At 40.1% G+C, this 23,592-nt stretch overlaps 1 protein-coding gene across 1 annotated transcript in view; it reads right to left on the bottom strand.

Moving 5' to 3' along the window:
• PEPD (peptidase D) overlaps nucleotides 1-23,592 on the bottom strand; it is a 142,192-nt gene that overhangs the window by 23,157 nt on the left and 95,443 nt on the right. Inside the window, exon 12 of the mRNA XM_054840802.1 lies at nucleotides 15,642-15,790. Within this exon, the coding sequence (XP_054696777.1) occupies nucleotides 15,642-15,790 (149 nt within the window). The remainder of the gene's footprint in view (nucleotides 1-15,641; nucleotides 15,791-23,592) is intronic.

Genomic DNA, 23,592 nt, shown 5'->3' with positions numbered 1-23,592 from the left:
CACATATCCATTACTCTGCAGAAGTTTAACAGAGCAAACGAATGACTCTGCTGTCATTGTAAATCCTGCGTATTTCTGGGCACTGAGCAAATCCATTACAGCCCCTTCTTCCCTTGACCTCTACTTTTTTCTCTTTCTCTCATTGAGAAAAAGCATGACTGTTTCCCCTCTCCTCCTCCCGACTAGAGCTCTGTGTTCTCCATCGGGTTTGTTTTTCATTCATCTTATCTATTTGTTTAGAGACTGAGGACAACAAAAAGCTCCACTGCGAAATAAGTAATGAGGTTGGATGGAAAATCTGCAGCTTTGGGCTCTCTCTTGGAACAAGGGCAGTGCTTCGGACAGAGTCCAGCAAACAACTCTGGACCATTCTTTTATCATCTAGCCGGTGCCATCAGTTTTGCTAGAGATGGGAAGTACCTCAGCTCAGCACTCTCATGTATGCTGTGGAAGCTGCAGATAGCTCTGGGACAGCTCTGGCTGAAGGGAAATTAAACTACTGCTGGAAGTGCCCAGCTGAATAGTACAAATCTTGTTTTACAAGTAAGTAGGTGTTCAAATAGTCTTAATTTTTAAAAAAAAGTGTTTATAAATAGATTGCATTTTCTACTCTATTGTCTGGCTTCACATTTTATTCTACTATGGCTACAGTGTGGTGGTATTTTGCACTATTAGGCCACCCCTCTCCAAACCACTTAACCTACAAGCTTTGTATAATATGGTCATACATACACAGACTATTACTACACAATATGAGGATATTTTTGAGCTGACTAGAGACAGTGAACTAAATGGAGTGACCTTACTGATCTTCATTTTAAAAAATGGTGATATCCTTGTCTTGTTTGAGATGAGCTGACTCCCAACATGCTAGGAATAAACTTTAATAATAAGGTACAAATGGCTTTCCCTCCCTTTTTTTAAAATAGGTAATTTGACAAAGAGGATCTAAATGGAAATCTTCAAACATTTCCCAGTACCCTTACAATCTTAAAAACATTAACTTTCTTAAGAGAAAGAACTACTTTACAGTAATAAGGCAATTACTTAAAAGTATAGAACACAATCTACTGAAGAAAACCATCCTAATTCAAGAAAGATCTCTTAGTCCATTTTATACATAAAGTATATTCATGTATTCTATACATTTAATATCAGTAAACAGAAATATACAACTCTTCAAATTTTAAACCTAAAACTGCATTAGGTTTTCTGATGTACGCAAACCCAGCTGTCTCTGGGACTGGCAAGCATGTCTGCCATTTAAGTTAACTAGTAGAGCATACCTGAAGAGCAAAAGTCCTCAAATTCTGCTAATCTAATTTTTCTACATACATATTGAATTTCCAATAACTGCGAAAAGCAGAGAAGGGAGGAAAAATTAAATACCACAGCTAACTTGACTACGAAAGCCATGAACAGAATTTTTTGGTACTCTCACATGATGTGCAATTCAATAACGTGGATGTGCCAGAAGGACTCACAGTGAGGATACGTGAATCCCTGTGTTAAAGCACAGATATCTCTATATTCTGTTCAGATGTCTGTGCGCACATCTATGCGTGGATAGAAAACATTAATAAAGAAGCCTCTGTGCAGGCAACCAGGGACCAATCTGCCCAACAGGACAGCATTTGCAGATGTGAAGAAGAAAACACTAACTAAACGATGCCAAATAAACAACACTTCATACAAAGAATCCTTAACTCATGGAAGTTACTTGATGTTCAGGCACTTCAGTTTTTTGGATTAACAGTGGTCCAGTGGAGAGCTCTGTCACCCACCGCAAGCTGACGCAGCAGAAGTCCAACACTGTATAAGCATTCTCATAGTGAGAAAAAGCAGTTAAAAACCAACTAAACCCCACAACAAAACAACTTCCACGCTAGCAGCTCTAACATCAGTTATGCGAGGTACTGCAATGGCTGTTTTGAAACACCAGTCTGCACTAACCTCCTACCACCCATCACAGGATGTTTTACTCGTTCTTCATTCAGGACTATTATTTTTAAGCTTTGGTGAAGTTTATCATAGCTGCAGACATCCTTTTCGTGTAAAAACGTTAGTTCTGTTATTATCTGTAAGCCAATTTACAAACCAATTATACTCCACTGACAGATGAGGTTTAGAAAGCCAGATTGGAGGGTCCTTGGACTTTGACAGCTTGTACCAAAATGAGTCTGCACTCAGGAAAATCTGCTGATGATGTGTCTGCTCCATTCTTAATTCTCTGCCAAATGAGATACTGGGTAATACAGGTCACTGAAACAGCGACTGGCTCCCCTGGAAAGCTCAGTTACCAAGGCTCATTAGGTTGCGATTCGTTACCTGCCACGCAGTGTGCACTTGGGCGAGAGGCCCAGACTAAAAGCACCTTTTACAGCAACCAAAGCATTTGAGATCCTGTGAGATACAGATTGAATGAACTACACACCAACAACCAGACAGTGGATATGTCTGATAATGAAATGTGACAGATCATGGATTAATTAAACAACATATAACTACAGAGGCCATTAGTTTTCAGATACCACACTAACAGTATAGCAAAGATTTGCAGACACGTGAGGTACTGTGCTTAAAAATGGCAAACTTAATGTATTAAGTTAACTACAAGGAGTTTTTAAAAATTTATTCCCATCAACCTGAATGTTATCTGATATTCTTAGTTACTAGTGTGGCAGAAAATAAAAAGATAGAGTAGGTACTGTTTTACTGCATTGAAAATATTTCCTAATTATCTGTTTGCCAAACCCACCAAATTTCAGATAAACCACCATGTTTTAGGGACTCAGAAACATCATATAAGGATTTCTGCAATAATCGGTGATCTCTTTGATCATGCTGTTGATTAGGAAGATTTTTGTTAAAAGAAAAAAAAATGCTTCTAGTGAAACCAGAAATCACAAACATCCCTATAATTTACCGAACGTGCCATAACTTTTTAAACAGTAGAATTAAAAAGATGAGTTCTTATAACACATGACACTATAAACTGTTCCCCAGTTGCTGTTAACTCACTGGTATTTTCATGCCAGTGATTATTTTCTGATGTTTTATTAGAAGCTATTCGAGAACATAAAGTAGAAACAGCATACAAAAGTAATTTAGAATTACTGAGTGGTATTTAGCCACTTTGGTCGGAAAGTGCTCTGAAAATGCCTAACAGGATTTTTTTGGCGGCTACTTAGGGTACTTTGTGGTTGTAATGTGACAATGATTAAACCACAAACGATTTAGCAGGGGTTTTTTGTTGTTGTAGGGTGGGGGCTTTTTGCCAGCACAGATGTCACAATCTTACTAAAAAAAAAAAAAGAAAAAAAAAGAGTATGGCAAGGTTGTAGTAACTTCTCCCCAAATTGTGCTAAGGTTAAGTTACATTTAATTCCTGCGTGTCCACAGACAAGGGCAAAAGGCCCAGTGTCCCCTGGCAGTGCCACTGAAATGCAGACATAACACGCAATCCCTGTCCAACCAGCAACCCACTGGAACGGATTAAAATCTGCCAACACACAGTGACCATATCAGACACAAAACAATAGGTCCTTAAAAACTCCAATCAAACCCAGTTTAAAAAACAAACTAAAACATCGTTTAAATACTAAAAACCTTCCTCTTCACTTGGGTGCTAGAGAAGAATTTGTTGTATTTCTGATTTTCATGCTTTCCTTTTGGCCCACTAGATGAAATACTTGGTAGTTGCTCAGTTTCCAAGCTTGGTTTCTTGTAGCACCAGGTAAGGCAACTCTGCAACGAGGTGAGGAATCAGAGAGTGAGAAACCAAAATGCTGTACTCAAATACTGGCACCATTTGGGCAACAGTGAAGCTGTTCAAAGCTTCACATACTGTGTAGGTAACTACCTGTAAGCCTCTCAGAGTCAGCATTAGAGGACTATATGGATGCCCAATTCAGGGATGCAACTTTAGGCTGTATTTTACAGCAATGGCATGGCTGCAGCCGGCTGCCATATGATAAGAGCCTGTTAACTTTCCCATCCTAAAAAGGTGAATGGAACTATTTTGAATTTGCTGCTGTGTCACACCTGCAGATCCCTGCGGCACTGACCGCAGGGGTCGCTAGACTTCAGCCTGCTCTGTGCCACAGCTTCAAACCAGGATGGCCTCCTTCAAAAACCACCCCTCAACCTCCCAGTAAGATGCACCTGCCTGAGATGCATCTCAGGAGCAGGATTTACCAAAGGGAAACACAGATGACTCCCCATCGCCTCTGAAATTCGGACCTCTTCTTCAGAAGGCCGAATAGCGTTGTGCTATTCAGCTGCACTGCGGTATTTCTTTTGCATCAGTATGATGGAAGTTTTAACTGGTCAACCCATCCTCCCCATTATAAACCCTGTACATGATGATCTGTAACACACCAGAGGCGACATCAAGATAATATTCTGCCATGGTGAAACCTCAATAAAAGCAATTTGAATAGATGTAGACGTGGAACAAGAGGAGGGATTTCTTCCACGTCTGGAAGGATGCAGCACTGGGACCGAGCAGCGCTGGCCGACAGTATGGATTTTACTGCATGTTGCTTCCAAATAGCTGTACGTTGAAAAGAAGAGGAAAAAGACTGGGGGAAGGAGAGAAGTGCTCAGTGGGAGTGATTGCGGTGTGGAAACTTATCAATCTTTGAAGCTTAGAAAAGACTCTGTTTAGATAAGATTCAGGGCAAACAGTATAATCTATGTCTAGCAGGTTTGCACTCTGACAGCTACAGCTGATGCAGTGTCAAGATCGAAAGACTCACGAACTTTGTACTTCAACTCAAATTACAACGTACAATGAGTGCGTTTCCTGAATACTGAACTGGGAGAAAAATCAGTGCACATCAGACCATGTTAAAAACAGCTTATTCCCCCCAAAGTCACTGTTAAAATCAGAATTGTACAATGTAATATTACAACCTGTTACAATTAGGAAAAAAGGATTTTTTAAAAAAATACCCTTAAAACAAACACTAGAGACAGACTAAAAAGCCTGCAGCCAATTTAGGCTCTAAGTCTAAGTATTTGCTTTGTACAAGCAGCACCTTTAAAGAACCACTGAAAGCAGTGGAAAAGTCCACGTGTTCAGCCCAGCTGGAAAGCTGGTTTGCCCCCCAAACCACGGGAGCTCCTGCAGACGCTGCGCCCAGAAGGGCTGCTCAGAGACCGCCACGCGAGAGGGACTTCAGGGCAGAAAGGCCCAACTGTTTTAAAGTGCCTGGTTTTATACACTTGGAAATAAATCAGCGTTATTTTAGTCTTCCTAACGTTGCAGTGGTCACTGTATGCATGGGTCAGCTCCTGCGCGTTAGTCACAAGCGGGGAAGAGCAGCTCCCAGAAGGTTTGCAGTCAGACTCGCAGTCTGAAATCTTGCATTTCAACAGATCGCTGCTTGCACAGAGGGACTGGAGAATCTGCTGAATTTGACAGAAAACATTGCCTTTTCTTTCACCTCTTGATGTAGGTTGCTGCTGTCCTGGGCAAGGTTAGGTTACGTGTCCAACAATGAGAGCTCTGTTAATCAATGACACTGTTTTTATTTAATAGTATCTTGCAAGAATCAAGGATTGCAACTTGATTGTTAGCATTGTCTGTGCATCCTTTAGTTCCCTCACCTTTTTTTCCTAAATGGTGGCTGTTGTCATTTATACTGACAAAACCAGAACTAACTTACCACAGAAAGCTATACCACCTTTGTTAGGAGAGCTAGCATTCAAAGGGAAACTTATTTATGAACATTAATGCTAGCAAGAAAAATATAGCTAACTCCATGCAACAGAGAAGATAGAGAGCAGACTACAAATAGCTTTTTAAAACATATATTAACGAGATTTACTTTCCAATCTGTCTTTAACACAATAAAACATTCTTAACTGCAAGGGAGGGAAAAAAAATACTGCAGTGTCATTCAGTGGGATTTGTGAATATCAAATACCGGTTACAGCGTGCCCTGAAAGCATTTGTTCTTCAGAGGAATTGGTATAAAATCTTCAACTTCTGTCATTAATGTTTCATGTCTGAGAATAACTGTTTTGCTTCAGATATTACAGCAGAGTAATAATGATCAGCAGCCTTTTGTCTAAAATATGACAATCTGAATGGGAATAATTCATATGGGCATTTTGAAATTATACAAACTGTAAAATAAATTGTACTCCCAGATCCTTTCCTGTTGTGCTATTGTCAAAAGGTCCAGTTTACAGTCCAATTTCTTTCTAAAAACACATCAAAATTAGCTACTTTTTTTATATGGCACAACAGACAAGCATGCCCCCATGGCGTTCTACTAAGTACAACTCTGGATTACATAAAATAAAACTCAGATGACTTGCATGCAAAAAACGCCCACTGCATGTGAATGAGAACCTTGTACTTGGAAGGAATAAATATTAATAACAGTTACAATTATTTTCTTTAAGTATAATAGATTTTAATCCTAGTTGAATACAGTGACAATTACTCTAAAGCAATGTTCAAAACAGTAGCTAACAAAAATAAATCTGAATTCTTAAGAAGTTACAGAACTGTCATGGACAAAAAGTAGTAGTAATCTGTGAATTTGCAAATTTTGAATTTGCATACGTTCCTAAGCACAACTCTGCTGAACTTGATAACAGGAACAACTGCCAGTAATATGATCTGCTATGTCAAATACCCTAGCTATTAGTTTCCAATTAAATAGTTCTTTAATTATTTGCGTTATTCTAACCCCGGTCTTAGTACTATCCTACCTAAGCTAAATTATCCACTATTTTTTTTTTTTTTTTTTAAGACATGCTATTAGACCATAGAACAGGGAATCATACTCCTACTTAGAATTCAAATCACAGCATTTTCTGCTGCATAAAATAGGTTGTTTATGAAATTGGTACTTGTTCACTGAACCTACCTCCTCCTGACAGTTGCACTGAAAGAGCCATGCCTCAATATTTAGACAGCAAAATGTTTTCAGGAATACAAACCATCCAACGTTTACATTCTGCTGGACAAAAAATACAGACCATTGACACTCTGAAGTCCCTGGGCTTATATCTACCTCCACGAGCTCTACTACTTGAATCCTTTAGCAGCAGGCGAACAAGGAGGCAAAACACTGGAAAATAAAGCAGCTGCTTTGCTTTGTCCTTCTAATTGACAACATTCCTTGGAAGGACATACATTGGGGAACTAGCTAAGGCAGGCCCCTCCATTACAAAGTGGTTGGGAAGCTACACCAATGAAGGAAAATTGAAGAAATCCGGAGAAAGGCACAAAAAGTGGGCATAGGGCTTCACACAGCAGCTCAACACTTGTGCAGTTACAGCTGCCCAGAAGACAAAGATCAAGACCAGGTGGGATTAACTTTGTTTAGCATCCTGCATCCACAAATACACAAGGCTTTATTTGGTCCTCCACCACCAAGGAGAAACCAGAAAGGAGTGGCCAACACTCAAACTCTAGGCACAACTGGAGTGGCAACCTAAATACTAACATGCTGAGCCTGGTTTGTTCATGGCAGGTGGCACGCTATAGAGTTGTCACGTTTCATCCTAGTGAACTCCCGAGGACCTTTTCTCCTGGTCGTTAAAGTAAGGTCTCAGAATTAGACCTACAGAAGAGTCTAATCCCTTTCTCTGAATTGTTCTGCACCTCCCACAGTTTAGCCCTAAATCTACCAAACATGAGAAAGCAGTAGCCCTTCCACTCTGTCATATCTAACTTGAGAGAAACACCTTCAAACACCTTTTCTCAGCTGCAAAATGCAAGACTTGACCTGGTGAGGCAGATGGAGCAGGGACAAAGGAGGGACCATCAACTACAGAGAACTTTCTGTAGTCCAAGCCAGACAGCTGGTGGCCTGGGCTCACTGGCTGTTTGCTCCAACCCTCTCCCCTTGGCCTCTTTACCTCAAAAGACCTTAGTCTTTTAGGAACTACTTCTTTGCCTTTATTCAACACCTACAGCAAAAGGGGACCCATCCCTGGTAGCTCTAAGGATCAGTTGATATCTACATGATTAATAAAAGGATGTTTTATTTGCTTGACACGTGGGTTTACTTCTCTGCCTTAAATGTTTTTGACTGTACTTGTTTTTTTAATGGTTTTGAAGTGTACTTGACTGTACTTTCTTGCTCTAAGATTATATGGCAATCCTGGCATCAATGAGATCTGCAATGGCTGATCTTTGATCCTGGAAGAAAGGATTAAAGAGCTTAAAGACCCCATGTCTTTATGTGAAACTTGAGTTCTGGTAAAGCTATAAACAGGCAAGATTACTAAGGAATCTTCCAGCCCTAATATGGAGAAACCTCCATTTTACAGTATCAGAGATGTTAGTCCTGGGATGGAGATTTCTTTCAAGATGTTCCTCAACAACATTTATCAGAAAAGCAAAGCCTGAAAGCCAGAGGCAACATGATACTCACTCCCTTGGACAGTAAAATGCAGGACTTGGGGATATGCATATACCCCTGAGCATGAGCTCCATCTTGAAAAAATGCAGAGATACAAATCCTATAGTGAGACCCTATAGTAATGTCAGCGTCCCAAGGAGGAAAGCTTTCACTGCACATAAACTGACTTGGTGAACAACAACTTCTGTGCATATTTGGAACTATTTTTTATTTTTCATTTTATTGAAACAAACAAACATCAATCAACAAATATTCCCAGCTGCGCAGCTAATGTCTGAATGCAATTTTGGTTCAATGGGAACTTCGGATATACAAGCTTTTTAAATCATATAAATGTAGAGATAGGGAATTGAGTGGCTGCCAACCTGGCCTTACTCAACTGTTCCTTGGGAGCAGTTTGCTAGACAAAGAGATCTTTTTTTTAAACTGGAATTTAGGACAACAGACCTTACTGATCGAGGTGTTTTAATTCTTTCTCCCTCTCCCCCCAAATACTAGTGTGTATAACTTAAGACATTGAAAAAGTTTTCCTGTTCAGTTTTTTTAAACATATGCAAGTTTTGCAGTAGTACCAGGAATGCTAAGCACAACAAGCTCCTTTCCTTCCCCTTCTCCTGTGACTTTCCATTACTCTACAGAGAAGACAGGGAGGAATGCTTGGAGGTCCCAGTGTGTAATTGCAAAGGGATGAAAATGGAAAGTATGTGATTGCTCCAATATTTAGGTCATTAATCTTAAAGACTCTGTTTATGATCTAGTGCATTAATCCAAAATAGCTTTAATTGCAAAGCTTAAAGGTAAGCATATGTCCTTTTTATTTCTTCTCAACATAGTAGCAGATTTAATATATATGAGAAACTTCAATGTTTCTATAAATAGAAACTCTATATAGAAACTTTCTATATGTAGAAACCATACTGTCCTCATCAACTAGGAATTAAATTTATAGAACTCTGATTATTAATATTCTCCACATGCTCAAGACAATAATCCAACTAATAAATAGCAGAAATCACCTGAGAGGCTGGACATAGTATAAATACAGTCATTTGCTAAAGAATAAAACCCAAGCTACTCCACAGCAACTTCCCAAACACTACCAGAATCACTGACAGCAAAGCATCCATATGAGAACAGCAATACTCAAAGCTGGGTTAAGTATGAATGTGCTTCATACCCAGAAATGGAAGCACATCACTATCTGTTGGCTTACAAAAATATTACCTCCCCTATTAAGAACTAGAATTGAGCACACAGGCATTAATTTTCATAATCTCTTTTTCTTACATCACTGACATTTTCATTTGCACATTTCAGAACATATTTAGAGTCATGGAGTGATTTAGGTTGAGAGGGATGCCAGGAGGGTATCCAGCCCAAACCCTAGCTCAGAGTAGCACTAACTTCAAAGCTAGATGATGTTACTTCAGCAAGTTGTCTTCTAGAAGTTTCAGAGAGGAACTTTCAGCAAAACCAATTATTTTACACATTTCTTCAAACAGATTTATATTAATGACAAAGAGCAAATGATACTGGTCTCCCAGGTGTAACTTATGACAAATGATGGTTAATAAAGCTATTACATTGAATCTAACTTACGCAACTGGGATAAAGAATGGAGTGAGACAGGATTTGGGAGCAATGCACACTTGCCCTTTCAAGTTCTTCAGATCTTTCCACTATCCACAGACATGTCAAACTTGCTCACAAAAGGGTCTAACATATCCCTGCAGTTCAGGCTTTCAGCTGCTACCATGTCAGTTGTCCACTGGAGGTACTACAGACATTAGTGTTGAGACCTCATGCCCTGCCATTAACCATTACACTATATAGCCTTATGCCTACTGATGTTGTGCTACACCATACTTTTTTTTACACCACAGTTTGCTTTTTTAAGCCTGGGCAATTACAGGGGTGGGGGAGAGCTACACTAAAAGCAGCATTTTTACGGTTACAGCATCAAGGACTCTAGAGTTAGGCAATATCAATTGATGCTGTCTGCGTGAGCTTTGCTTGGACCCTCAGTGCTGACGTGTTACGGTCCAGTCCTTTAGTCACATGACCATCTACTCCTTTAGATGGGATTTCAGTAGTAGCAAGGTCTTTTTGATGCTGCTGCCTTTTTTAGTCCTACAATAAAACTTTTAAAACCTTTCGGAGATTTTCAGTGACACTCACCAAAGCAACAGACACAGTGCTACATTTTGTAATGTAGGCAGCTGGCTAAAAGACAGAAACCCTGATGCAAGCTAAACTGCAACTTCCATTCATGCATTACTACAGACAGGAGATTTCATATGGAGGAGAGCCTCAGCCCAGTGGAAAAGCTTCCATCAGACCAACCAAAGCTTCCTACCAACCACAAGATGCAAATCCACAGGAAGCCCCAAGTTCATTTAGTTCTAGGGCTACCTTATTTCCAGAAGATGCTAACTCCAAGGCAAGCACATCTCCTGCTTGACCACTGAAGATACCTGTTCCTCATATAACTCCTCTTCCATCTGCTGCAAAAGCTGAAAGTGCACAGGAAAAGAAACAAGAGACTTCACAAAAAAGCAAGCATGGCAAACTCACCTGAACGGTTGCAACCATTCTTGCCTCAGACTCCCAGCAGGATGCTAGGCAACTTGCTTCAAACACAATTATTTTTTTTTTTTTTACATATGTTTATTAATAATTTTCTTTAATTTTACCAGTGTCTGGCTAGACAATCTGGAGTCTGATTTGCAGGAAGGCTGGGCACTCACAGCTGTAACAGATGTCAAAACAGCTGGGGTTTGAGCAAGAGCAATATTCAACTCCCTTAAAAAAAAACCCTCTCGAGTCTGATGAATTTCAATCTTGGAATCCCAAATGAGTCAATAACTTTTACACTAGCTTCTCAAGCCTGTCTGCCACTGCCGGCAGAAGGGGAACTGCTGCACACTTCCACATCCCCAAGATAGAGTGCAAGTGAACTTACTGCCTGACAAGCACTTGTGTACTGTTACGATACACTCAGAGAAAAAGTGGTGAGGATGTTAACTCTGAATTCAGAGCAGGTGTTGAACAGTAGGCAATAAACAGCTCTGGGCCATACATGGAACAAAAGGTTAAATTACTGAATAGCTGCTCGTTAGTTCAGCTCTTATGTGCACTGCATGAAGATAGCAGAGGGATAAACAATGGATGTATCCACAAAAGGATTTTAGTTGTGATCATCCTTAGATGTGAAATCTCTTGGCTGTCCCTACTTACTGTACTCTGGTTTACACAGTGGAGTTTTGAAGCGTGTGAGCTGAACTCATTACAGATGAAAATAAATGGAGAGATGTGCTCCAAGAGGGCACCTAATGTGCTTCAACCAATTCTGTAAATCTAATGAAATTAAAAACCATGCACAAGTGAGACAAATTATGACACTAACTTCTGGAATACTCAAACTCTGGGATACTTGGCTTTACAATTTCACTCTTTTTTAATAATTCTTTTTATGTAGAATATCTATGTAAAGACAAATTGTTTCTCAAATCACTGTTCTGAGTAAGTAAAAGATGCTTCAGCCACCGAAGTGAATGGAAGTGTCAATATTCTGCACATCCGTCCCTGTGTTTTAGTTCTGTGGAAGAGTAAATTTAACCCAGATGGACTTGACGCATTAAGAATATCCCCTAAAGTAGAAATGCAACATTCCTCTCTGACATTTTGGATCATGAGCCTAACTTTGTAGGAAAGAGACAATTATCCCACTGCCACACAAGCACGCCTTTTTGACTCTTTCGCTTCAGCGACAAGCATCACTGTCTTCATATGAGATCCATGTTCAGTAGTTTCAAAACTGTTGCTTGTGCAAGACTGAATATGTCTTCCTCCCCTTTTATTTTAAACAGATTTGGTCTGTGGCAGGAGTTGTGACAACTGCACTGAACTTGGGCTAAAATCCCACAGACAGCGTTTCTTAACTTTCAGAATATGCTGTTTGGCTCGCAGAAGGAATTCTGTTCTTTCAGTTGGAAGGTAGGGAGAACCACCTATGTGATTGAGCTGTTTGCACGTTTGGACCATGCACAGGATGTAGTCTGATGAATGCTCTTCTACAATAAAATACAATGTTTTGGAGTATTTTTAAAATTGTGACAACTGTTTGTATATAGAAGTATAAACAAAATGTATTAGGAGCTCTATTATCTCTCAGAAAGTAACTTCACTCAAGAGTCAATTAAGTTCATATGAGAGCCACATTAAAAAAAAAAAGAAATGCAAATCTGTGAACTACACACATGTATATAAAATGTTTAAGCCTGTTAGCAAACGTGTGCCCTTCCATAAACACAGTTATGTAACCCAGTATTTAGTTAGTGACTCTCCCTAAAGTACTCGCTCCCTATCTTGCAATGAGAAAGACTCGGGGAATCATTAACCTTCTGAAGACAACAACTAGACATCCCCTGTGACCCTTTGCCACAAGGCATAATTAAGGCCCCAGTTCTGCAGCTGGAGAGAAATACCATTTTCTACCGTTGCTGACTTTGCTGCACACGCTCTTCCAGCGCAGCCTGCCCCACAAATGGTTCCTGCCATTCAGCCAAGTCACTTGACCATCTTTGATCTTAGGAACTCTGGGAAAAATAACAGCAAAATGAACAAGGGCTCCACAGTTCAGAAAATCTGACTAAAACATAATGGGGCTGGGGTTTACATGCAGTGCCTCTAAATCCGCAAGCTTTTCTGCCTCCTTTTTCAGAGACCTGAAGTATTAACTTTCCGTCAGGCAGGGAGAAGAGACACGTGAGAGCTGAATTCACATCGTCCCTTCCTGCTCCCCTCTGTGACAGTACCCGGTGCTTTAGTCAATGAGCTAACGAACTAGGTTTGTTCAACGAGACGAAGGAGGCTGCAGCCTCTCCCACAGAAACGGCTTTCTCTGGGCAGCAGTAACAATACATTCAGTTTGCATCCACCCCTTCGAGCGGCTCTGGGGTTTCTCAGCAGCCCGAAAAGTATGTGACACTACCTGTGCTATGAAGGTCAGTGCTTCTATTTCTTCTTTTTCTACAGCCAAACATTAGCCTTCCAGGACATCCAACGCTACTTTCAACCAGCAGTCCAGCAGTACATGACATGGCAGTTTTTTCTGTCTGTCTCAGTGTTCAATTAAAACAGCTAGTCAAAACATTTTAAAGGAATTTCATGGAAGGTACAAAGCAGATCCATGTCTTTACAAGGATTTAGGAGTATCTTTTACATAAGTGTCTTATCTCCTATGTTCCCTTTCATAAGAAAAGGGGTGTGATAAAGTAACTAAGTAACTATTTGAATAATAATATTAAATTATATCTAATTAAATATTATGTAATATCCAATGTTGAAAATTATTTAAAGTTATACGTAAAAAAGGATTTCTCTTTTCCAACTCATCATTTCAGTTTGAACTGTCTTTAGAACACTGTAAATTCATTTCAGACATTGTAAATACTTTTTTGCCAACTACTTATTTTGTCATACTAATTGCAGTAGTAGAGAGTCTTTTGTCTTTAATGTGTTTTTGCGAGCTTATAGGAGGAAACTATAAAAATATTGTCAGATTTTTGTATCAGTGGACAGAGGGGTTAAAAGCTGCAAAAGAACTAGGGTACAAGCCATACGGACCTAAAAAGCAGACTTTTCGAGATGAGGAAAAGTTTTGCACATTGCAGGATTACCCAGATCTGTAATTCAACAGAGCACGAAAGGTCCAGGTTGCATTTCACTACACAGAGGTACTGAAGGAACCAAAGCAACGAACCAGTCCACAGAACACGTGTTTAACCTGCTTTCTGTAGCCAGAAAAGTAATAAACTAGTCTCAAAACCAGCATAAATGCATTTTCACCATTCTTCTAAAGAGGCAAGACAACTAAAGCACAGTGAGAACAGAAGTTCGGTACCATCTTCTACCAGACATTAAGACTGATTTCTCTGTCTATGAATCTCAAACTCCCAAGGCTAGTAAAGAATCCTTGCAACTAATTTTCAGAAATACTTAACTTAGTATGCCCTTATTTTCTGACACTGTAAAGAAAGTGTTAAGTAAACTAGGAATTCTCTACATCATCCTGAGCACAGCATCACATTAGCTCTCATGTTCTGAAGACAGTCCACAACTTATTAGCATGAAATACTGCCAAAAATGTTACATGAAACAATTAAACGTGGCACTGAAATGTAAAGCAAACTGTGAAGAGGAACAGGAGCAAGATTCTTCAGGGGAGAAACAGCAGATGATGGAGTATGCACATTGTTATTAAAATGGCAAAATACCTAGTCTCATTTTGCAGATAAGCTTCAAATGTTACTGCTCCTTTCCAAGCTGCTCAAATGAACAGTGCTGCGGCCAGCTCGTATAACAGGGAAATTACCTATGTTCTGACTGGCAATTCAGAAAGCCCGTGCACTCAAGGCCCAATGATTGAAAGTTAATATGGTAAATTTAAAGGATAAGTGTGCTTTGTACATTAAGTACATTTTTCTCAAAGCTGTTCTATTAGTAATACTGAGAAATGCTCAAGGACCTTCACCAGTGAAATACTCAAAATCACAGCAGCAGGTAGCTCTAAAAGCATTTATTTCCCGTCCTGAAAGCAGAATTGGAGAGAAATAAGACTTTCATCAAGCCAGGCAGTTGTTTCAACTATGAAAATGTATACTTGATGAATTAGCCTGCCTGCAATGTAAAGGCATACAGTGAAATACGCAATAGCCAGTGCTTTCTAAAGCCTTTCAAGACTAATTGAGTATCCTTCCCAAAGAGGCACATTCCCTCCTCTTTTGCAATAGATTTCTATCGACTTACACATAAAATACTGAAAATGCTTGAAACAAACTGAAGCGTAACACGTGTTCACTCCCACTCTGACTTCAGTCTTTGCGTAAACTTTCCGAAAAGATGGCTGCCAGCATAAACACACACCAGAGTAACAACTGTTACCAGTAGATTAAAGGAATTAAAAAAAAAAAAAAAAAGAAAAAGGTGGAAGATTAAAAGACCTTTTTAATCTTATTAATCTTTTTAATCTTATTAATAACCCTTTATGTGTTATTTCTTTAAAAGTGTTGTATGAAAGATGCTGTGTGTCCTACCTCTATCCTCCATTAGGACCTGCTTAAACATGGAAATTAGTTTTGTCATCTTTATCTTTTCCAGCACTTTTGAAAATCCAAAAATAATTGTCTTGACAGCCTGAATGGTGCCATCAAGCTTCTCAATTCCTGCTGACATGTACCGATCTTTTACCTGGCTTGACTGCATTCATTACAGCCCGCGATGACTTCAGCACCGCTTCATAGATAGCCCTCTGGTCAGGAGTGAACCTTCCATTTGCGGGGAAGGTGCAGGTGATGTCGGAGCCGTAGCAGTAATACTCTCCTCCCATATCAAACAGGCTAAAAAGGAAACAGAGGAGGAAGAAATGAAATTTTAATTCCAAAGAAATAGTAGAAGAGAAGACATTTCTCTTGTTCTGCACTTAAAAGTCATTTGCATTTTGGTAGCTGGTCATATAATCACCACTTGAATGCTATTCCTAACTAAAATGAGACGACAGCCCCTTGGAAACTCCTAGCAGAAGGGTATCTGCATTATATATGGTTTAAATGGATACCCTTATGGGCTGCACTGGTCCTGGATGGAAACACTGAGAGAATGCATGAAGGAAGATAAAAAGTACATGAGGAATCCACTTCAAGCTCTTCAGTTCCAGTTTTTAGAACCTCTTCTCAGAAAAAAACCCATGTCCTTTTTTAGTTTCCTGAGAAATGCTAGGCACCACATAAAGGGTCTAACCTCAAAAAAACTTAATAGAGAAATGTTAATTAAATTATGGCCTTTTGTATCTACGTGTCAAAACGTATCTGATGGTTTAAATAAAATGTCCCCAATAAAGGTTGACTGCCACTGCTCACAATATAAACTTCCCTTTAAGACAAACTTGCCTAACAGGGCTTAAAGAAACAAGGATTATGGGTAGATCCAACCAGAAAAGAACATTTAGTACAGTTTTCTGCATCACAGGTGGAAGAAAGAAAATATTAAGTGCTTTCTTTTATGGGGAACACCCCCCCACACACACACACACCCACCCCCCCCCCCGGTTTACTCTTGAGAAACTTACTTATTCTATACATGAATCAATGATTCACCACTGATTGCTCAGCTGCCCGAAATCAATCTACAAGACTAGCAAGTGGGTCTCTACACTCTTGTGAGAACTAGGTTAGACATTTGCAATACTATGCTTCTTGAGCTTACCTGATAAGGCACTGCACTGGTTTCAGCAGACTCAAAAACTAGCAAATAACCAAATAACCATCTGGACCAAACAATACTTGAGCAAATAACCCACCTAGTTCATTATATATTGATTACAAGAATGCACATTTTACATGTAACATTTTGGTCTTGACACACAGTATTTGTATGACCTCCTGATTTCTTAGGTAATGAATCAGAATTAAAATCTGCTAATTTAAGTCTTGTTCCAATGACCTCAAGAGACTCTTATCATCATAAGAAATACAATTTTCCTTCACTGTGTTTGAAAACCTTGGAGTTTTCTTCCTCTTGCTTCTGCTTCACAGCAGGGTCAGTCAGACAACACAAGCAGAAGGCAGGACACTCCACTGGGGCACACCCTCTCTGCCATCGAATCCTAATTACAGCAGTAATTAGGAAAACCGTACAACATAGCTCTGTCCCCAGCCAGTATACATGACTACGTAAAGATAAGTATAAGCTACCATAAAAAGTGCTACAGCGCTCAGATGTAAATATTCACCGTTTCCAACATAACTGCCACTGAAAGCAACGGATAATAAGTAAATGAAGACAATCATGATAAACCTAAATAATATTTCAGCAGAGTTGGGACTCTTCTTGCTGCATTGCATATGCAGACACGTATCCATGAAGATTTAGTCCAAGAAATTCTAAAATCCACCCTACAATTTCTTCCATGAACAAATCTTTGCACTGAGCGCAAGCCCAGCTGCAGTCATCGCCAGCGCCTGCAGAGAGACTTGCAGGACTGGAACTTCAGGAACAAACCCCATGTTTTACAGATGCAGAACTGCACAAGGCTTAAAGTTACAAGAGCAAACTCTTTAGGAGAATGCTACAGAGAGAACTGCAAAGTTATATATGTACACGCAGAGCTAATGCAAACACTGTATACATGCACTTAAATACAAAATACGGTATGTTAAAACAGCAAGTTGCTAATTGAAAAAAGATACACAATAGACAGCAAGCCTCAGACCCACAGGGTAAAAGAACCACAATTTGACACCAACACAGCAACTGTAAACCAGTCTAGCCAAACCTCAAAATCAGAAACCCCATTAACACTGCCTAAGTTTTGATTTTATGGTTAGACTCGCTTCTAAAAATAACTAATGATACACACAGAAAATCTAAGGCTACATAAAACTAGTTGTAGCAGCTAAGAATCATGTAAGAAGTTACTACGTTCTCTAATGTGCCAACAAGATACAGATTTCAGATTAGTCATAAATCTTTCAACCTATCCCAGACTGAACACTTTCAAAATCACAAATCAGGTTTCATGGTGCTTTGTGGGATCTGCAGCAGTTTGTGGCCCAACTCTGTTGCATTTACAAGCGTAAGTGTCCATTCAGCATGGTGACAGTAAAGCTGTGACCAACAACTTCCAAACTCCCTGTCCGTATCTACTGGCAGTTGCTATGCTTTCTATATTTTACCTGGAGAATAGTTATTCTGAACTTACCACAGGCAAAATTTTAGCTATGTCTATAACCTTACAATTATCAACATTTTCTCAAACCCATTAATCACTGGGTGGTTGTTAAATAGTTTTTCAAAAGTACTGGAGCACTGAGTAATGGAAAAAAAAGAATCACAAAGGTGATGGTACACCAAAACAAGGCTCACAAACTAGGAAGCACCATTTGTTCAGGTTTCTTGGCTTCCAGACAAGAGGAGACATGAGGGAAGATGATCTTTCAAATTCCACCTCAGAGCCCAACACACCATCCAGGCTGTATACTTCAGTGAAAAAGCATCCAAACCAAACTGTACGTTTGGGAGATATTTTGGCTCTTATTGGGAATTCTCTTCCATTTAACTTCAGTTGGGAACATATCCATTAGTTAAAATGTTGCCCAAGACATGGAAATAGCCCAAATATTGCAGTTATCCTGAGGAAATAATGGGAGCCTAAGAAGATCTGTTTCATATCTTTGCTTGCCAGGCAAAATAAGTGGTGAAGCACATTTAAGTCAAATAAAATGCGTATGAGCTACTATCTTCTCCTGTTGACTAACTGGAAAAAGCTTCTAAGAGCAGGTTCCTTAAATCCTAGTTCCTCAGAAAAAATACATTTATTTTACCCTGAAATTAGATGGTAACTGCTAGTAAAAAGAGATATTATGAATGTATTTCAGTACATTCCCAATTGCATGTACAAAATTACCTCCCTGATAATGCAGTCCTACAAGGGTCATGTACATAAAGAATTACTTAATGTTATTTGGACTGTTATCAAATGTAGCAGCAATCAAAGCAAATTAAATGCACAAATGAAAATAGGCCTTATAGGCATCTTACTCTATGGCTTACCTTTTAAGAACTGTTTAACGTAGAGTAACATATGCAATAATATAACAAAGTGTCTCCAAACTCTATTGTATTTCCCTTTTAGATAAATTAAGTGCTATGCATCTAGCAGACTGTATATGTTGTCTATTACAAAACTACCCTTTCCCACTCCTGTTTCAGCACAGATGCAATTGTTAATTGCTGATTTCAATGAACGCAGAGATGATGTGTCTGAGGTGTCTCAAACGGGAAGGCAGCCAGAGAGGGAGTGTCGCTGATCAGAGAGGCACGCGGTTGTATGTCAAAGTGCTCACTGATTTAGCTTGAAGCTGACGAAGCCTTTCATTGCACAGCTCAATCTCTTTCAAAACCTTCAGATAGAGAAGCTAATCTGGCTTTGCATCACTTTGTTGGGAGCAAAAGCAATGAAAACGTACCTGGATTCATTTCAGGGTGAAAAGTGCACGGTGCATAAAGCAGATTTAACAGTCAAAAGACCTGAGCACTCTCTAAAAATTCCATATTACTGTTTCAATTTTTTTCTAGAATTAATAATAAGCTATACCACAAGTAAAAATGCATAGCAAAAATATTCCAAACTCCTTGGAAGCATGGGCATAGCTCTCCTAAGGGAGGTTTCAGTTCTGTGTATATATATATATATACTCTTTCTTCCCAAACATATTGCAAAATACTGTAAACATTATTAAAACTCAACAATGCAAAGTATGAGAAAAATCAGATAACCTGTCAGTTGCTCTACTGACAGAATGACTTGCTTACGTATCATTAATACAACATTAGCCAACAGTGTTAAAAAAAAAAAAAAGTTGCCTTCTGCATCTGATTTAGAAGTCACCTTCAAAAATTACTAAGAGCATTTCATTCCTTTCACAGGGAAAAGGTCTGACACCACAACTTGAAATCATTTTGTACATAAACCAGTATGAAGTCAAAAAGAAGCAGAAACACGTGTCGCATGCCACAGCCCTGCAGAAACGATTGGCTGGATGTGCCCCTGCTTTACAAAGCTTCTCAGCCCTTCCCCAGCAGGTCCCTGGTGCCGCAGGCAGCGGCCCCTCTGTGTCCGACCAAACTGGGGTTCTGCTCCCCATGCAGGAACCCAGGATGGAAGTTCGGAGAAAATATTTCAAGTTCTGTTGATTTTAAGGTGAATACAGACTGGAAAGTCAGTACTGTAACTGGAATGCTACAGGACACGATGCGCAAAAACTCTTTTCCCCTGCCGTCCCTGTGAAACAATACAGATGAGTAAGACGTGGCCGTGTTACTTTCACAGAATGTTGGCACCACAAAATGCAAATTTATACTGACAATTTTGGCTTTCAAGCCCAGAAAAATAATATGGATTTTGATATTGATTTTAACTTTCTTAACCTCTGACTGTGAAGCATCACAAAACACTTTGTGCAACACTTTAGATTTGAAAACTGTGGACTATAAACAGCCATGGTTCTTTTCTTCATAAAGTCACTGTATACCTTTTTTTTAAAAAATAAAGCATCATCTTCCTCTAAGCATGTGTTTTACTTTTATAGGCTTGCTGACACTTTTATTGTCAAATAATGTGAAGCTGCCAGGCAATGAAGCAAATTATGGCCAATATCACAATGGGAAGCAATACTTTATTTGGGATATCTGAGCCATGTGTATGAATTGTTATGGTCCAACCACCAACCCAACCCAAAGACAAGCTCTCGCAGGCGTTTCTCGGGAAGCCTACAGCTACTCCCATGAGCTAGCACGTAAAGCTGTCACCTTCCTGCTCTACAGATCTACTTGGTCCGTACACTCAGAACTGGATCTCCTCACGATAGTTATAAAACCAAATTATTCTTCTGCAGTTGTTAACATCACAGAGCGATGATTGTGGTGAAACCCAGCTGGATTTCGTCCTGGTGTAATGCACTCCAGCACAGGGTTGTACTGAGTGTCACCCGCCTGCAACCCACATCCTCCCCAGCTTCTCTTCTCAGGACAAAATTTTCCCTTCCCCCGAGTGGGTTTGCAAGACTAGCAATTAGAAAACTGATACCACCGTATCTTACCGTGCCCTCCTCGTACCTCAGGTTAAAGGTAAACAGGTATGAATTCTGATGCACTTTACTCGGCGACGTTTGCTGAGGTTTTAGGGTTTTGAGCCATTATTAACCAACATACCTATGAGCAGCCACACAGATGAACTGGTGCCAGCCCAGTCCTAGGACAACAGGAATAAAGGTACACACAACCTTTTCCTCCTCTTATTGCAATAAGAGCAAGTCATCCCCAGCTGGAGATTTTATTCTGTGTGATCTCACCGTACTCTGCTCTGAGTTCACAGAGAGCACTCTGTGCTTTAGACTTCATGCAGCAATTAAATCTTTAAGTATTCACGCACTAACAAAATCCGACCATTTGTTTGGTTAAACACTTCTAAGGCAATTTCAAGCTTAAGGGAACTACGTATCAGCATTTCTATGAGATACATCTTTGGAAACCTGCCAAGTGATTTGGAAATAGGGTGGTTTAATAGCAGACCACAAGCATGAATTATAGTAAATGATACCACAAGTAAGAAAATGGAGAGTTAAGTGACACACTTGCATCCTGACTAGCCAAGAGTTATCAATTTAAAAAGCAACACTGAGTAAGATAACATCGCAAACCCCAACAGAGGACTGGAACAGTATAGTGGAAAGCCCTACTATGCTCAGGAAGGTTTGTTTTTTTAAAGAGGTGCCCTGCTGTGACCAGCTTCCATCTGACGGTACAGAGTGAGCTTGGACTGGCTTCTGTCCTGAAGCCAGGCTTGGCTCACTGATTTAAGGCCAGCTTTTTGTTGTCAGCACCACTGGAGTCAAGAGTAACCTTAGAAAAATGCTAGAGAATATTTTCTGTGTAGGAAATGGGGTTCTGGGTATTCACAAGAAAACGTCAAGTTTTTGTGTAAGCCTCCTGTTCAAAAGAAGATCCTGTAGCCCACAGAGGTAGTGCAATTACAGAGAGACAAAACAGCTATATGACTGTTCTTCATCTAGCTGTGATTTACGTGACCATGTGGCCCCATATTTTTGTGTTTGTCCTCAATCGTGTCTTTTCATCTTGTCTGCCTTCTCCATGACTTTCCCATCTTTGCTCCTCTTGTAGCATTGTCTCACTTAAGGCTTTCCCAGACTATTATAGATAATGGGAGGCTTGTCTCAACCTTCTCTCACAGATGACAAGATATGCCACTAAGCTTTCCTCAGACAGGAAGAGGGTGGGAAAAAAAAAAATCTGTCTACATTGAATTTTGTAGGAGAGAGGATTGCATGCCTGTACCTCTACAATGCCAACTACAGAGACTTCAGTGGCTGCAGCGAGAATATACAAAAGTTTGAGCTCGTTAGATTAAAAAAAAAAAAAAAAAAGAGCAACCAAACAAAAAACCCTCCAGGTGTTCATGCCCTGCACTGCCCAGGGTTTCCTCTCACTACAGCAGACAGAGAGGCAGTGGCTCCCAGAAGCAGGGCAGCAGCACGATGCAGGGCTGAGCAGCAGTAGGTGCGTGTGCCCCGCTCTGCCCCACCGTCGCAGGGAAGGTGTGCCGCTGCTCTGCTGCACCATCCCCACTGCTCAGGGAAAATGGTTTCTCTGACCAACCAACCAACCAAGCGTGCGGGAGTGTCCTCTCTCACAATGAGCCAAGCAGAAGCACTTCAGATCCATTTATCTCACAGGATAAATCGCAATCTCACTGAATTCACCGAATGAGCTGGACCTAAGAGTTGGTTCAGTAAACACTCGTGTATTCCAGTAAAATTTTATGTGCTGTTTTCACACACAGGTAAAGGAGGAGTCCTTTGCTTACAGTATTTATCTCTTGAAGAAATCTAAGACAACAGCCTTAAGGTTCTGCACTAAATATACCAATTTCCATGATCAAGTATTACCCCTCTTCCACCCCATGCAGTTCGCATTAATGCCTTATTAAAAATGTTAAGTTTGCCAGAGCAGAGAGAAAAAAACCCTTTTGATTAGCTTGTTCACAGCTAAATTTGCCCAAGTGCCATCTCCCAGTGTTTCTGCTAAGCAGAGGGATGTCTCTAATACGGAAGTGATGCATACAAATAAAGAGTTGGGAACACCAAGCTAGTATTGCTGAAAGGAGGCGGCAGCAACGGAGGCTTCACGAGATGCAGAAGGTAAATTGTCAGCACTGCCTACTTAACACCTCTGCGAGACCCACGCAGGCAACACGCCAGAGATCAGGAAAAGTCTCAGGTGAAGTTCTGACAAAAGGGCTACCTGTTTGACTTGTCTTTTTGCTGAATGGGTGATTTTTTTTTTCTGGTTTTATTATCCTAATTATTATCCATTTTTAACTGGCATATTTAATAAGCAGCAGTACTCTCTTTAGCAGACACAATCCTTTGCTGGAAAGTCAACGTAACAGAGATGGCGGCAAACCCAAAGACTTGGCCAGTTTCCATCCGTTAGGAGCCTCCCCACTGGAAAGGCAGTATCTGGGGCATTCACGGCTCCGGCTGACTTGCTCAAACAAGGAGCAAGGGTGTCAGAGCTGCAGGGAAGAGAAGGGAGCGTGCAAGGAGAAACCTGTACTGGCAGC

The sequence above is a fragment of the Grus americana genome, chromosome 13, assembly GCF_028858705.1.
Source record: "Grus americana isolate bGruAme1 chromosome 13, bGruAme1.mat, whole genome shotgun sequence".
Taxonomy (NCBI): Eukaryota; Metazoa; Chordata; class Aves; order Gruiformes; family Gruidae; genus Grus; species Grus americana.
Note: the sequence above shows the minus strand (reverse complement) of the source record. Positions and strands in the feature narration are given on the sequence as shown.